The sequence below is a fragment of the Tasmannia lanceolata genome, unplaced genomic scaffold (genome assembly GCF_043159265.1).
Source record: "Tasmannia lanceolata isolate RefF3 unplaced genomic scaffold, GAP_Taslan_0.1 ptg000029l, whole genome shotgun sequence".
Lineage (NCBI taxonomy): Eukaryota > Viridiplantae > Streptophyta > Magnoliopsida > Canellales > Winteraceae > Tasmannia > Tasmannia lanceolata.
The window spans coordinates 3,770,406-3,788,119 of record NW_027518706.1 but is presented as its reverse complement, the minus strand read 5'-3'; the positions used below and the strand labels follow the sequence as shown (position 1 = coordinate 3,788,119).

The window sequence follows — 17,714 nt, the reverse complement described above, 5'->3', positions numbered from 1 at the left end:
TGATGATAGGACTGACTCCTGAAAGAAAGACAGACTCTCTAGCTAAGGACAGACTCCTAGGCTAAGGACTGACTCTGAAAATAGGATTCTAAGAAGGAGGTGCTAATGAGACAAAGCCTGTCTCCTAAAAGAAAAAGAGATAAAGAAGGGTGCTAGTGAGACTATCAAGCTAAGATAAAACTCACAAGTAACAAGGAAAAAGAGACCTTGCGCATATTTAGCAAAGGTAAAACATCCAGCCGGGCCGGACAGCTACCTAGCCCTAGGGTGCAACAAATGTGCAACCCAATACCCATAAGGGTAAGGGGTATGTTGCCAAGCCGAGTAGGATGTTCTCCCAAAACCAAATGACGCACAAAGAGGAGGTTTAGCAAGAAAATGAGACTAGGTAAGTCTCTTAGACACAGAGGTAGGATAGAGAAAAATACTAACAAGGAAAAAGAGACCTTGTGCATATTTGGCAAAGGTAAAACACCCAGCCGGGCCGGACAGCTACCTAGCCCTAGGGTGCAACAAATGTGCAACCCAATACCCATAAGGGTAAGGGGTATGTTGCCAAGCCGGGCAGGGTGTTCTCCCAAAACCAAACGACGCACAAAAAGGAGGGTTTAAGACCTATGAGACTAGAGGTAGTCTTCTAGAGGTTAACTCAGGTTGATTCATTAATGAGACAATGCCTGTCTCCAAAGATTTGGATCTAAAAGACTAGGCAAGTCTTTTGAGAAAATAGAATGCTATTTGGACTAAGCGAGTCCCCTAAGGATGGGCTTAGGCTAGCGCCTTCATCGCCCTTGCAACGAGAGGGAATTCTAATATCAAAGAATTTTAACAGAAATCTATAAGACTGTGTTAGTCTATCAAAAAGAGAAGAAAAGGCTACCAGATAATCGCAAATTTTATTCTAAGAATAAATCAAGTGCTAAGCAAAGAAGAATATACAATCTAATAGCAATCATAAAATGATAAATAACATTAATTAGTCCAGACCAGCCGCTGGATAGCCTAATAAAGTAAAAACAATATCAAAACACTTCAAAACCAACCACAAACCCCAATACGGGGACTCCAATGAAATCAGATGATGCCAAAGTAATCATCTGATATCATATACACATGATAATATTTCTAATCCCGCCTTGAGATCAGACAGTACTCATGTCGATGATATCGAATAGAGTAGTCATCTGATCTCCTCCTTCCTATTAACAATTCATTTAAATAATAAGGAATGAATATAATAAGCTTTGAGATAATCTCACCTGAACAACCCATTTATTACCGTCTTCGAACCCTAACTCAAAGTTTAGTATGAAAGAGAAGTAATAAATTTCCAACAGATTATAGAAACACATTAAATGATATTTTCAATTTGTACAAATTTTAATACATAACAGGGCATCAACTTGTGCAGATTCAAATGTAAAAACTGTGAGAGTGAAATTTAAGCAGATTTGTGCAAATAGTGGGGCCGATGAGACAAAGCCTATCTCCAAAAGGGGTTTGATTTTTCTGAGACACAGCTTGTCTCCTAAGAGAAGGCTCTAGATGACTCTTTCATTGCCCTTGCAATGAAAGGACAAATTCTAAAGGTTTCTAAAGACTATGTAAGTCTATAGAGAGTGAAGAAGAAAGAAGGGGGGACTACCATGACCAGGTAAATCCATCTAAAGATGGGCTTGGGCTATCGCCTTCATCGCCCTAGCAATGATAAGGCTACTAAATGACAACAGCAGGTTGGATCAAGGGGAAATTGTGTTTAATTCTTCAAGGTTTTGATCATCTCCAACCAATGCTTCCATACTAGAAGATCTACAAGTAAAGTAGAACACTGCACTCATCATAGAATCAATGAGCACCACGAAGGAATACATAATCACCAACAGAGGTCCCTCCCATATCCTGGAAGACCCGTCTCCATATTCCAGAGTCTTCACTCGATGCTCAAACAACCCCTCTACAAAAGCCATCCCGATCGAGGATCTAAGAAATATCAGAAGCCCCACATGAGTCTGACCCTTTATCAGAAAAACTGACCTAACTAAAACCTGTGGTCCTGATACCTCTTCCAAAACAGATATGACACTGGCAAGACTACAGACAATAATCGCATGAACGAAAACCACTTAAAATACAACTGCCACTACAAATGCGGGGTAGAGAATTAGCTCCGAAGGAAAACCTAACATTGCAAATGTGTTGCAGACAGTGACCAAGAGAACGAGAAACAAGACTAGGCAACCCACAACCATCATACACACCCATAGATATGTTGAAAATACACGCCTCCAGATTTTGATAACAACAGCAAAGAACTTGGAAGTAACAACCTTTCTACCAGAATATGTGCAGGCTACTGAGTAGACAATCGTGACTTTGGATAACAGAGAGAATGAGATGAATAGAGGGAAACAGAATATGCGGGAGACAACCATTTCGGATAAACGTTGGCAGGACCGCTTGACTATATGATTCAAAGGAAGTCCACTCGACCAAGCGATCAACAAAAATCTAATGGATAATCTCTTTACAAAGGACTGATTGACTAGTGAATTTGAGAGGATGATTGCAGATATGGGGCAAATAAGCACTGCCACTATCACCACGAAACCTATGGAATTGAAACGAAGGATCCTAATGGTTTCTCCCAAGATCTCCAGTGCATTCATTGAGTAAAAACGTTGGCCAGAACCAAAGCTCTGCGGGATACCACATCCAGAGAGTTCGAATTTCGGGCTCTGTAACCCTGATTCTTCAGATCCTTCATTTTCCGAAGAATCCAAAGCAACTCTACAAATATTTCCACTAGAAACCTCCATCTTTTACAAGATCTTCACAATCCAAAGTATATTTCAAACATACACCAGAAGCTTCTGTAGAATCAAACGCTTAATTTACATTAGCTGACTCTCAACATAACGAATTCTTGTTTCTCGGAAAGATTTCTCACTATGTATATCCAATTTGTCTAAACAAACTTCCAGTACCCAAGAACATCGAAGAAACTCTCCATTTACAAGATCTATGGAGGATTCAACGAAAATGCAGATAGAGATCGATAAAATCTCCGTATTCAAATTTACATCACACGGCAAGGAAAAGAATATAAAAAAGCATGAAAACGAGATTTATACGATGTCCTGTTCAAAAAAAATGCGTAAGATCTAAAAAAATTTCAACGAGAATTGCAGGTAAAAAGAGAAAAAGAACCAGATCTGGAGAAGAGAATGACCTGATTTTCTTTTTTACGAATTCAATGCAAGATCTGATTCCCTTACTCTTCCACCGTGATAGCCAATCAAAGAACTCTAATTCCCGGAGCACACCGGAGAAGATGATCGGAACACACTTTCTCTCTCTTTCTTTCTCACAGATCTAGTAAACTTGTGGGAAAAGATGATCGGCCGGAGCTCAAGCTCACCGGAGGAGGTGGATTTGCCGGAGAAGAAAGGAAGAGAGATTAGGGTTTAGGAATTTAGGGAAAATTACAAATCTAGGAATTTCAGAGGAGCTAGGGTTTAGATCTTGATAATAGAATAGGTTACAAAGGTTTGTGGAAGAAGAATCTGATCAAAAAATGATCGTAATCTCACCGGATTTCGATCGGAAAAGAAGCATGAAAGATTAGGTTTTCTCAGCTGAAGTTAGAGTTACAGAGTAATGGCTGAAGAGGATAGTCAGACATCATGGTGAAAATAAACGAAATTCCAGTCACCTTGCCGGAGAAAATGGATCATGACCGGAGCTTCGCCGGAAAACAAACGGAGAAGAAGAGGGAAATGGATCTCGGGATTTCGAAAATTCCAGATCTGGAAAAATTCTCTTCTCTTCTAAACGAAATTTTTTTATCTTTATAGGCAAAAAGGAAATTGATAACGGCACTACTATTTGATAATTGCACAAATGCGCGAATCTGACCGGATGATTCACCCCCTTACAGCTTGATAACTGCACTAACTCCGCTTGTCTTTTCCGAATTTTTTTGGCGAAACTTTCTGAAATTTTGCGAGGATTTTTCTGAGGTTATAAGGCTTCTAAAAATGTATTCATGGGCACTTAGGGGCTTGATTTGGTTTGGTTTTTTCTAAAATACAAGGTTTTTGGGGTAAATCAAGGAAACAATGCGGGCCACCTTCTCCTTGCACTACACATATCTTCTCAATCTGCTCGCTAAGCAAACGAACCCTGATCTCGATGAAATTTTGCAGGGGGGAAGAGAAAACCATAATCCAACCTAGGGTGAAGCTTGGGACCTTAACTCATTCATTTGATGGGGTTTAGGTCAAACTTGAAAGGTTTAGAGCACAGTCAAAATGGGGTGTCTACAGATGCCCCTCTTTGGCAGAGCGTGTTTGTCACGCGAATGTCAAAGCTGAACAGACAGCACATTTTGACTGGCCTAAAATTAAAGAGTTGTAAAATTTTGGATTTTTGAAAATGATACTCACAATGTAAATGGGTGAAATAGCTTTTCACCGGACTCTGACTCTGCAAACACTGGTGAGATAGTCTCTCTCCAACTCTTAACTCAACAATTGATATATTAGTGAGATAGCCTCTCCTGCAAAATATTACATGACAGATTTGATTGTAAATGATCTTGAAATTCGGAGAGAAAATGGATTTGAATGCCGTGTAGAAACGGACTTGAATGCCGGTTGGAAACGGACTTGGAATGATTTGAATGCCGTGTGAAAACGGACTTAGAATGCCATGTGAAAATGGACTTAAATGACTTTGAATGCCGTGTGAAAACGGACTTGAATACCTTGAATGCCGTGTGAAAACGGACTTGAATACCTTGAATGCCGTGTGAAAACGGACTTGGAATGCCATGTGAAAATGGACTTGGAATGCCATGTGAAATAAAATCTTTCAAATGATGAGAGAAATGACCAAACTCTAAATCGCGGAGCCATTGGCAAAAACATCTTTTAAAATCTTTCAAATGGTGAAAGAAAAGACCAAACTCCTAATCGCGGAGCCATTGGCGAAAACAACTTTTAAAATCTTTCAAATGGTGAAAGAAATGACCAAACTCCAAATCGCGGAGCCATTGGCAAAAACAACTTTTAAAATCTTTCAAATGGTGAAAGAAATGACCAAACTCCAAATCGCGGAGCCATTGGCAAAAACAACTTTTAAAATCTTTCAAATGGTGAAAGAAATGACCAAACTCCAAATCGCGGAGCCATTGGCAGACATATATTTTTTAAATGAAAGGAAAATTCATTGAAACGATTGAAGAAATGACCAACTTTGATCGATTTCACAAGGTGAATAAGTCATTCTTTGCCAAGAATGATTGAAAATGCATGATCTTTGCCGAAGATAAAACTCAAGGAACTTGAAGAAAATTTCAGGTATTGACCCTTTTAGAATGAGTGAAAAACATTTTGCTGAGGGTTGAAGGTTGGGGAGCAAATTCTAGACTCCGCTAGGGATAAGATTTTCTAAAAACTGGACTTCAAAAGAAAAGATTGCACTCAAGCTTCTCTGGTTTTCTTTTGCTGAGAATAGTCATCCCAGTTATCATCACGCTTGATATCTTTTATTACGTGAGTCATAAAAGATGCCCCTAGTATGAAATACTTCCATGACAGATTCATAAGAGAGCAAAATACAGGAAATAGTCAAAAATTTTCATTTCATTGAATATCTGAGGTTACAAAGCTTTCAGGTTTACAACAGGCTGTATCTGCCCGACAATTGCCTTTCAATTATGACGATCTCTGCCATTTCATATGGGCTTGAAGATTGCCATATGGACTTGAGAATCAATCATCTTCTGAACTTCACTCTGCTGCGCATCACCCTTGAGGGGATACAAATTCATCATTTTTTTTTTCATCACCCCAGCCTTGGGAAAGATACTAAATACACATGACTTTGGAGTTTAAACTTGACTCAACATAGAAAAGACTTGGACAACCAGCAAACGAGGACTTCGACGGGCACAATGACTTAAACTCTAAGAGAGACTGAATCTGCTTCTTAGTCTGATAAGTATTTTTTTAAAAATGGTACAGTCTACCACTCTTAGAATCTTTTGAAAACCGTATTTAAAGGTGTTTCATTCTTTTTTCCGGTATTTCCATCATGGTTATTATTCCCTTGGATTGCTTAGTCTTAACCCCTTAGCCTTGAGAGTGTCAGAAGAATTCCTGTCGGTGTTTACTCAGACTTTGAAGTAGTGCCGCCGAAGAAATGAAAGTCTTGCTGGCTTTCAGAGGTTCTGTCCTTTATGAAGTCACTGCCATGACCAAATCGCTTTTTCAGGTTTTCGATTTGGCGGACCGCATGCCTTAATTTTTGCCTAAGCCACCCTTTCAGGTTTTCAGCTTAGCGGGCAAATGACCCTAACTTTTGCCTAGACCGCCCTTGCGGGTTTTCAGTCTAGCGGGTCTAAGACTCCATTATTTTTTTTATTTTCTTTCTGTTTCTCTACAAACCTAGGCTTAAGTACACCAGAAGGACTTTTAGGTAGGCTTGGGTTCAAACAGGTTAACATTTGGTAAGTTTTCATGTATTTGACCGAATCTGGCCCTCCAGACTGCCTACGTATCCCCAAAGAAATGGGAATCAGGTCCGCGTAGTTCGCCCATTTGGGTTTCAAAAATTGTTTATTTTGTTCTTTCTTTCCTCCTTTTTTTTTTAAGGATTTGAAAGGTTTGAAGGATTTGACCGAACCCGAATTGATCAGGCTACCTACGTATCCTGTAGAGAGGGATCAGGTCATGACGTAGTTCAGGCTATTATCTTTTATGACGCAAGTCATAAAAGATGCCCCTGGTTTGAGTTTATCAAAGAATGAAAGTTTTTTTTTTTATTTAGGCCCAAAGTGTTTGCAAATGGTTTTTGACTTTGAGGTTGTTGGCTTTTGAGTTTTGATCGATCAAAGACAGCCTCCTGGTGTATCTAAGCATAGTACTTTTTTAGTTGGTCCAGGTTTGTAGGTTCTGTTAATTTTTCTCCATTTTCATTGAGGAGTCTTACGGCTTTTCCAGGCAGGACTTCATCAACAATATAAGGACCAGACCAATTTGGTCTGAACTTCCCTCTGGGATCAAACACCGGTGCCCTGTAAGACTTCAAGACGAGATCTCCTGGCTTCAACTCTCGGACCTTGACTTTCTTATTGAAGGCTCTTTCGATTCTTCTCTGATACCCTTGGATGTGATACAAGGCTCTCAACCTCTTTTCATCAATCATCTGTAATTCCTGATGTCTAGCTCTTGCCCACTCAGACTCTGACAGATTCGCTTCCATCATAACTCTTAGGGACGGGATTCTCACTTCAACAGGGAGGACTGCTTCCATTCCATACACTAGAGAATATGGAGTTACACCTGTAGAGGATCTGATCGATGTCCTGTAAGCCCATAAAGCAAAAGGAAGCTTGTTCGACCAGTCCTTATAAGTCTCGGTCATCTTACTGATTATGACCTTGATATTCTTATTCGCTGCTTCTACAGCCCCGTTTGTCTGCGGTCTGTAAGGAGATGACTTGTGATGCTTGATTTTAAACTCTTCGCACAGGTGCACTACTTCTTTCTTGAAATGAGATCCATTATCAGAAATCAATTCATGAGGTACTCCATATCTGCAAATGATGTTTGCACGGATGAACTTCGCAACTGTATTGGAAGTTATGGAAGCATATGAAGCAGCTTCTATCCACTTCGTGAAATAATCAATGGCCACCAAGATGTACTCGTGCCCACTTGACGATTTGGGATAGACTTTGCCAATGATATCAATTCCCCATACTGAGAATGGCCATGGCGAGGTCATAGAATGCAGCTCTGACGGAGGCACATGAATAAGATTCGCATAGACTTGGCATTTATGACATTTCTTCACGAATGCGAAACAATCTGTTTCCATTGAGGGCCAATAGAAACCAAGTCTAAGGATTTTCCTTGACAGCATCTTACCATTCATGTGAGGACCACAAACACCTTCATGTGTTTGTTCTATGAGCTCTGCAGCCTGATCTTCATCAACACACAGAAGCTGAATACCGTCAAATGACCTTCTGTACAACTCTTCACCACAAATGATGAAGTTGGCAGCGAACTTCTGAAGAGTTTTCCTCTCTTTGCTGGAAGCTTCAGGCGGATGCCCCTTGCCTGAAATGAAATTTCTGATATCTGTATACCATGGCTTTCCATCTGGACACCTGGCAGATATTTCAATGGCATTCACATGTGCTGGAGCCCATTGCAATCTTACAGCTAAAGGTTGAACTTCCATTGTAGCAGAAATGTCCAACATTGATGCCAGGGTGGCTAAAGCATCAGCAAAGTGATTCCTCGTCCTCGACAGATGAGTGAAGGTGACATTCCTGAACTTTTTGACCAGAGATTCGAGATAAGTGTGATATGAGATCAACCTCGCCTCTTTTGTCTTCCAATCCCCATTTATTTGACAAATGATCAGGATTGAATCTCCAAATACATCGATGTCTTGAATTCGCAAAGCCAAAGCTGCCTCAAGTCCTGCGATGCATGCTTCATATTCTGCCATGTTATTGGTGCACTCAAATTGCAACTTAATGGATAATGGAATGTACTCCTTCTTTGGAGATACCAAAACAGCCCTTATTCCTTGACCATGATTATTGACAGCTCCGTCAAAATACATAAGCCACTTGGAACTCGGAGTCTCTTCTTCAATGTCCATGATCTCCTCATCAGGAAAATCAGCCTTCAGAAAAGCATTCTCCTCAACAGGAGCATCAGCCAACTGCTCACGATGACCCGTCCCTTAATTGATTTCTGAGTGACATAAGTGATGTCAAACTCAGACAATAATAGCAACCATCTGGCTGTTCTTCCAGTAAGAGCGGGTTTTTCGAACAAATACTTCAACGGATCCATCCGTGAGAGCAAAAATATCTTGTTCGACAGAAGATAATGTCTAAGCCTTTGAGTCGCCCAGACCAATGCTAAACACGTCTTTTCCAAGACAGTGTACTTGATTTCATACTCCAACATTTTCTTACTGATGTAGTAAATGGGCTTTTCTTTCTTAGACCCTGCCTCCTGCTGAGCAAGCATACAACCCATTGCTGTATCTGTGATGGACAAATACATCAACAATGGTTGACCAGGAATGACTGGGGATAGAACAGGCGGCAAAGACAAACATTGCTTGACTTTTTCAAATGCTTCCTGACATTCTTCATTCCATTTCTTGGAAGAATTCTTTTTTAACAACTTGAAGATGGGTTCACACGTCATAGTTAAATGAGATATGAATCTCCTCAAATATTGCACTTTGCCCAGGAATCCACGAATCTGCTTTTCTGTCTTTGGTGGTTGCATTTCTTGGATTGCCTTGATCTTCTGAGGGTCCACTTCGATTCCTCTTTCACTGACCATGAATCCAAGCAACTTCCCTGACGTGACCCCAAATACACATTTATTTGGATTCAAGCGAAGTTGAAACTTCCGGATTCGCTCGAAGAACTTTCTCAAAGCGATTGTATGCTCTGGCCGAGTCCTGCCTTTGACAATCATGTCATCTACATAGACCTCGACTTCTTTGTGAATCATGTCATGAAGAAGAGTAGTCGCAGCTCTCTGATAGGTGGCACCAGCATTCTTGAGACCAAATGGCATCACTCTGTAGCAATATGTCCCCCACTGAGTAATAAATGCCGTCTTCATCATGTCCTCAGGCACCATTTTGATCTGGTTATACCCTGAGAATCCATCCATAAAGGATAAGAGTGCATGTCCAGCGGTATTGTCAACCAGGAGATCAATATTCGGAAGCGGAAAATCATCTTTTGGACTTGCCTTGTTCAGATCTCTGAAATCGACACACATCCTGACTTTCCCGTCCTTCTTGGGCACCGGTACAATATTTGCAAGCCATTCAGGGTATTCAACTACTTCGATGAATTTCACTTCGAGTAGTTTCTTAACCTCGTCATGAACTTTCAACTCCCATTCTGTTTTAAGCTTTCGGAGTTTTTGCTTCTTCGGCTTGATGCCAGGGATTAGAGGTAATTTGTGTTGGACAATGTCCTCACTCAATCCTGGCATGTCGTCGTAAGACCAAGCAAAAACCTCCTTAAACTCTTTTAGCAAGGTGATTAATTCTTCACGCTCCTCAGGAGATAAAATTTTGCCAATTCGTATTTCCCGAATTAAGGTTTCATCACCTATATTTACGGTTTCAATTTCTTCTTCAAGTGGTTTAGCTCGGTGACTCTCCTCTTGTTGAATCATACGTTTGATTTCAAGGGGAGTATCATCGGCTTCCTCTTTAGAGGGGGAGTCTTGATTGTTATTAGTAGTTACTTGATCAAGTTCAGAAGCAGAATCAGCAGAAGAGACAAGTACAGGAATATAAGCAAAAGAATCTTTTATTTCATCAGAATCAATGATTACATCAGATGACTCGCCCACATCAGGCGTTACAGACTCTAAAACAGGATGAAAAAATAAGTCGACATCAGTATCGACACAACTAGAAACATGTACAGCCAAAGAATCAATGAATATGCCCTCAGACTCGGACTCAACGCCACCAAGGACAGACTTGTCACCCACTCCAGAGGTAGACCCGACTTCTACAGTACCTGCATCAAAAGAAAAGTTAGAAATGACAGACTCTAGGACGGACTCAGAAACTGACACATACTTTGAAATAACTGACTCTTTTGAAGGGACTGGAATGTACTGAGGGATTACTTGGGGTATAACCTGTGAGGTCCAGTTATCCAGAGGTCCCTCGGCTGGGGTGATATAGTCCTCTGGGTTCAGAAAAGGTGCATCTCTTCCAATCATAGCAATGACTGGTGCCTCGGTCTGAAACAAAGAATTCAAGAGTTCCGGTTCGAAGTTCTCAACCCAGTCTAAATCTGATTCCTCTGTCACAACTGCCTCTGCAATCTGCTTACCGAAAAAGTCTACTGGCAGCTCATCTGCGAAGAAGATCTCAAGACCAGGCAGCTTTACCCCGCTCTCATCATACCCATGGCTCTGAAAAACCGTAATAAGGGCAATCAGCTCCTTCTTTCCGGAATCTGCCATTCATTATCATACTGAAGGGTCCCATTGGAAATTCTAAACCCTTGCGGCGACACTCGGCCCATTTGAACATGTAAGCTCTCATTTCTTGTATCTCCTTGCGAGTTGGCTTGTATCCCAACCCAAACAAACTATCAGATGCTTTCAACTCGGGCCGCTCAGTCGGACCCTGCATATTCTTTCCCAAACCTGCCCCTGGGAGATACCCAAATCGGCGCATCATCTTGACTACCCGAGTATTAGTGCTAGAAAGAAACATAATTTCTTCATTCATAGCTTCTTTCATGGTGATAGCTGAAACCTCCACTGAAAATCCTGTCAGACTGATATCTCTTGTGTTTTCAGTAACAAGCTCTTGAGATATTTGTCCGACTTCTGGCTCGGGATCTCCCTTGACTGTGATCACCCGATTGTTTCGAATGAATTTTAGTTTTTGATGAAGTGTGGAAGGGATAACTCCAACCTTGTGCAGCCAAGGTCGACCAAGCAACAGACAAAAAGAAGTCTTGATATCTAACACCTGAAATTCAATGTCAAAGGTTTCTCCTCCAATGACAATCTCAGTAGCCAATGTTCCGATAACATCCCTTCGAGTACCATCATATGCTAGTATACCCTGCTCAGACGGAATAAAATCTTCAGGCCCAAACCCCAGAGTAGTGGCAGTGCTCAAAGGACACACGTTCAAAGCTGACCCATTGTCTACCAGTACTTCTGATACTTTCTTCTGATTGCAAAGTAGGGTAATCTTGAGAGGACGAGTATGATCCTTTCCTTCTGAAGGCAAGTCCTCATCTGAGAAAGATAAGGCTTTTGAAGCCTTGGTCATGGCCACCAAACCGACCAGCTCGTCAGGAGTGATCTCAACTGATACCTGGGACGAGTTCAATTCACGAAGTACACCCTGTCTGTGCTTCGGCGATGCCATCAATAAACCCCAAATGGACACATTAGCTTGTGTCTTCTTAAGCTGATTCAGCAGGTTATCTTCTTCTTCATCAAGTCTCTGTTTCTGCCTCTGACTATCAACTCCTCTTGCAACTTCAGCGGGATTTTCAACTCTAAGCTCAGCTGGTTTGAAGACTCGTCCACCCCGTGTGACGTGGCGGAGTTCATCGCACTGATCGTTCAATAGCAACAAATCTTCATCATCTATCTTAAGGATGTATGGGGTTTGCATTTCTTCTTCCTCATCATCACTCACCCTTAAGACATACAGAGATTCGCTTTCTTTCTTTTCATCCTCACACTGGAGAATGTAGGATTGGTTTGATGGCCCAGCCACATCAGGGTCATTCCAGGATAAGACATAGGGTTTTTCGGATTCTGAACACTGATCTTCTTCTTCAAATTTCCAAACATAGGGTTCTTCGGATTCCACAACACATATGAAGGAAGCAGGATCAATAACAGACTCTTCAGCGCAAATGACATTGACTGAAGGTGGAGGCGGCATTGCATGTGTTGGAAGAGGGTTTCTGGTTACATTTGGTAACTCGATTGACAACTCCTTCCTATCAATCATATTTTGAATTTGGTGTTTCAAAGCTAAACACCTATCAGTGATATGGCCCGTGTTACGGTGGTAATCACAGAATTGATCTTCTCTCCAGGATCTTGGCAACGGGTTGGGAGGAGGTTTAATGTCAGGCAACTTGATCTTCTTGTCCTTCAATAGCTTCTTCAAAGCTACGGACAAAGAATACGGAAGGGGATCAAAATGACGAAGAGGCTTCTGCTCCATTGTCGGCCTTCTTACTTCAGTAACTACTCTGGGTGGTGGCGGCCTGACATAATTGACATTATGGATCTCTTTCGGCGCCATCACAGGTCGCTTCCCTTCTCTGCCATCAGATGGTACTCTAGATCTCAGGCCTTTAGCCAATGCATCTTCTATCTGAGTCCCAGTCTTAATAAGATGGTTAAAATCAAGGAAATATTGGATAGCCATATGGTGGTAATATTGTGGTGATAGATTTTTCACCACAATCTTGATCTGATCCTCATCTGACAACCGATGAGTCATCTGGGCAGCTTTCCTTCTCCATCTACGGATGAAGGAAGTGAAGGTTTCATTATGGCCCTGCTTCAAAGCCTTCAGATCTCTCTTGGTCACATCGATCCCCTCCTCCATGGAGAACTGCTCGACGAACCTATTTGCAATGTCTTCCAAGGTTCGGATCTCTTCAGACTTTAGGCTCAAGAACCATTTCTTAGCCACTCCAACAAGGGATCTAGGGAACAGAAGAGCAACTTGATCTGGAGATAAACCATGCTGTTGAAGGAGCGGAAGGACAGACATTAAGTGGCTTTTAGGACAACCTGTCCCATCGTACTTATCCATGTCCGGCACCTTGAATCTAGGAGGCAGTGTGACTCCTGGGTATAACATAAAATCTGCCATGTTCAACTTTTTCGGGCCTTGGAATTTTATGTTTTCCATTTCTTGGGCCAGCCTATCCATCCTATCCGATATTGCTTTGCCCTCATTGGCTCTATCCAGATTAGGATGACAATTCTCTTCTTCATACTGCTCATTATCAAGATCGTCTTCGACGTTCAAGACCGCAGGCCCGGCCATTGCAGGAGGGGGAGGAGGTATAACTGATGGATGCTGAGCTACATGCTCTCTGGAGGTAGACTCTGTCATTTTTCAGGCGGGCTATCTCCTCATTCATGTTATTCATCTGTTGAAGCATAGCCTTCATCATCTCACTCATCTCAGCTATAGCGTTTGCAGATTCAGCCATCTGTTCAGGAGTAAATTGAACGGGCGAAGGGATTTCCTGGAGATTGGAGAAAGGTAATGCAGGGGAGGTAAAAGAAATTGGTGAGGAAGAAAAACGACTCAGCCTGGAATCAGCGGACTGACGGGACCAGGTTGATTTTGAAACGAGGATTTTCTTAGGAGCAATGGCTGCTCAATCAAGAATCCTGATATGGAAATATAAACACTAGATTAAAATTTTGATAATCGAGATAAACTATTTTAATCAAATAATGACAAAAGAGACAAAAACACACTTTCATTAATAAAATTCGAATTGTGATTACAAAGGATGAAAAATATTAATCTCTAATCACAACTGGATAACAGACTCACAAAAATGAGAAATGCAAAAATCAGAATAACAAAACATGATACGGATCTTCAAGGTTCCTCAATCCGAGCTCTTTTGCTTGCGGGCTTTTCCGATATTTCTCCACGTCGGAATTTGCGAGATAAACCTAACCTTCTTTCTACATTTTTGTTTCCCCAAGCAGCCACAATGGATCGGACAAGATCAGGAGTGAGATCTTCACAAAGAGGAGGGACTATGATTCCGGGAGGACACGGAATTCCCGTAATCTGGTGGAGAATTCGCATGGGTGCATAAAAGGAAGATTTCTCGGTACCCATGAGGTAAACAAATGAATGCGGGTAAGTGCATGTAAAAACATGGAAACATGAATGACTTACCCAGCGAAACTGACTCTCCTCTACATGTTGCAACCAATTGTGCCATTCATCGATGGACTGAGGTTGATGGGCTATTGGTTTCCATGTATGGAAATTCTTCAGGGTATATGGATTTTGGTTTTGTCGCTGAAGAATTTGAAGTTTTTCACCAAGCCAGACATACAATAACTTGACACATCCATTGAAATTGTCCTTGATCTCTTGGGAAGCAATAAGATCTAGTCCCAAGAAGGTCTCTGCTAACATGGTAGGGATAGGATTCCTCCCCTCATTGATCTGATCTACCACTCCCAATAGTATCAAAGATGCGACATGAGAATTTCTGCGAAGAACATGACGTGCGAAGACCATAAAAATCAAAGCATTACGTCGGCAATCCTGAAAACGAGAGTTAGTAGGATCGACGTTTTTCGAAAAAAGTTTAATAAAGTCTTGAATTTTTACGCACGTATCCGTTAAACATGGCAGAGAATCCACAGTCTCATTTTTGAACAGTTTACAAAACAGACCATGAGGAGATTCTATCCTTGAAGGTTTGATCCAGAGTCCCTCAGATGGGAGCTCTAGCATGGTACACCAATCTTCAAATATGGGACAAAGTTCAAAACGGCCAAATCGGAAGACATGAAGAACAGGATCCCAAAGTCTAGCAGCTGCTTGGAGAAACTTCCAATTTATATCCCGACTGTTCAAATAGGTGAACGAATTGATGAAATGATCAGCCATATTTCTCTGTGACTGCTCACGCGGAAGAGCTTTAATGGTATCGGCTATCCAGTTGTCCAACAAAAGGTTTGCCATAATCAGACCTGACACAAAGATAGGACGGGATAATGAGGGAATGAAGATAACTTCGAATAAATAAAGAATAAAAATGAACTTAACGATCAAGCATAAGAAGGATATTATGGATGACATCGAATGTTCCACTACTGATCAAAGATGATCAGAAACTCAGAAACGAGACCACGGTCACAAAATGACAAAAGTAGATCATAGACCGGATCTAAATCTGGAAGATGGATGTCAAAATTGAACGATCAAAGAGATCAATAATAGAATATGACCATAAAGACAGCAGACAAACTGTCGATCATATCTAAAGACGAAAGAAGAAAAACAATCTGAATAATATATGACCCAGCTAAAGAATGGATAAATGAAGCTTCAATCTGAGGGATAAAAACAAATGAATTTTATGATCACCGAGTCAAAGAATAAACCGTAGCTATGAGGGTGACAAGTAGAAGCCACTAGCTAGGTTTAGATCTGAGAGATGCATAGACATGACTGATTGATCCAAGTCAGAAATCTCTACTAGAAAGTAGGTCCTGATCTTATAATCAACAGATATAGGGACATAATCTCAATAAATAGAACAACAGAGAGGCCACGACCATGAGAGGGGCAAGTAAAAGCCACTGGTCGGGTCTAGATCTGAAAAATGGACTGACACAACTGATTAGATTAGACAAGGAAACCTTACTAAAGAGTAGGCCCTCAATCTGATAATCAATATATAGATATATACATATATATCCTAACCAGGGGCACCAGCCATAAATATAATCCCACAAAGTCAAGACACTTGACTCAAGACAGACATGTGAGTGTACTAGGACTGCGTTGTAGCCATATACGGTGAGCTACAATAATCAATGAATAGGACAAGGCTCCTAAATCTAGGCTCCAACATGTATAAGCAACACATGTTCGTCCTTATATGAATGCAATATATATATATATAAGCACATGCAAATCCTAATTGGGTTCCACTAAGTTAGCAAATATATTCATATACATAATATATGTAAAATGAAAGTAGAGCTCCGGACTCAATATATCGGGTACTATGCTTATGATCCATACTTAAAATGTATAACACAAGTACGCCTAGTGTTATACATAGTATGCTTCATTGCTCATCGGCTGCTGTAAACACAAGTACGCCTAGTGTTTACGACTGCAGCACTGGCGCATAGCTTGGTAATAGATACAACAGCACCATCTGGATAGTAATATCCCATGAGGTACGCATTATATCTATCCCATGGAGCTAATAATAAGAAAATCAATAAAAGAGAAAAGAAAATAAAATAAAGTGATGTATGCTGTGCAGTGTGTGAATCCCTTGTTTTAAACACCTATCTGGTGCCCCTGGATTTTAAGCGATTGAATTCCCATTTATAATGATTTTAGCCCAAAATTCTTCAAAATTAGTAACAAATGGCATTTTAACAGAGTTAGGCAATTTCTCGAAAGAGAACAATCCCCAGCAGAGTCGCCAGCCTGTGGACCCCGATCCGAGAGAGGGGCGGCGGGGGACGTGCCCCACGCGCGAAGTCTCTATGGATCATCCACGTGAATGGAGAGCTCTACCAAAGAACTCTCAAAAGAATGTGCCTCTCACAGCATGAGTGGCGATAAAAGGTGAGATACCTCTCGATTCGGGGACTAGCCCAGATTCGAGGCGTATCTTAAACAAAGAAGAGTCGTCATCCAAGGAAAAAGGCAAATGGGCCCTGGATCCCATACTATGCTCTGTTGCAACGGATAACCAGAGATATAAAATAAGGGTTCGTGCCTGGTTACGAATTCGGAAGGTCTAAAGAGCACCTCATCCGCCCAAGTGCAAACACCTGGTCTCTTATGCCATTTACTTAATAATTTTGAAGAGTTTTGGGCGAAAATCATATGGAATGGGAATAAATATCTCCGAGAAGACGTCTATCTAATCATGCATGTCTCGGAGATGAAATCAAAGGCACACAAGATAAAATAAAAGAAACATGTGTCACCTAAGCATAGCTAGGTTATAAGTGACATGCCTAATGGGTGTCTAAGTTCTGATGAACAAACACATGCATGACACACCAAAAAAGTATAAGGTCTGCGCAATAAAGTAAGAAAACACTGCAAAACATAGAAAAAGACTCGATACCATACAACCCTAAGACTCTAATCTATACCTAGGCCCGAGTCTTTAGATGATCTGATGTTCATCCAAAGAAGCCTACATATCCCCGCCTCCACGAGAATCAAGGCAACGTAGTTCTTCGCACCTATTCTAAGCTATGATGCCTAAGACATCTAGACCTCTATCCTAGACTCGATCTAAAAGACCGGACTAGTTCTTAAAGTTTCTTGTGTGATTATTTAAATTCCAATGGATTGTAGATTTTAGGACACCCTATATGCCCTAACTAAATACA

At 41.1% G+C, this 17,714-nt stretch overlaps 2 protein-coding genes and 1 pseudogene across 5 annotated transcripts in view; all 3 read right to left on the bottom strand.

Moving 5' to 3' along the window:
• The window catches only part of LOC143859232 (receptor kinase-like protein Xa21), a 72,027-nt gene that overhangs the window by 42,173 nt on the left and 12,140 nt on the right, over positions 1 to 17,714 (bottom strand). The window lies entirely within an intron of this gene.
• LOC143859373 (uncharacterized) lies at positions 885 to 2,816 on the bottom strand (annotated as a pseudogene).
• On the bottom strand, positions 13,469 to 15,500 carry LOC143859399 (uncharacterized). Its single transcript, XM_077370117.1, has 2 exons — positions 14,503 to 15,500; positions 13,469 to 13,976 (listed from the first exon to the last, which is right to left on the bottom strand). Exons 1-2 carry the CDS (start codon positions 15,418 to 15,420, stop codon positions 13,968 to 13,970), a joined length of 927 nt encoding a protein of 308 aa, XP_077226232.1. The 5' UTR covers positions 15,421 to 15,500; the 3' UTR covers positions 13,469 to 13,967.

Bases quoted from the DNA above. Each gene is read 5' to 3' on its own strand.
- LOC143859399 (XM_077370117.1), bottom strand. From the start codon at position 15,420: ATGTCATCCATAATATCCTTCTTATGCTTGATCGTTAAGTTCATTTTT.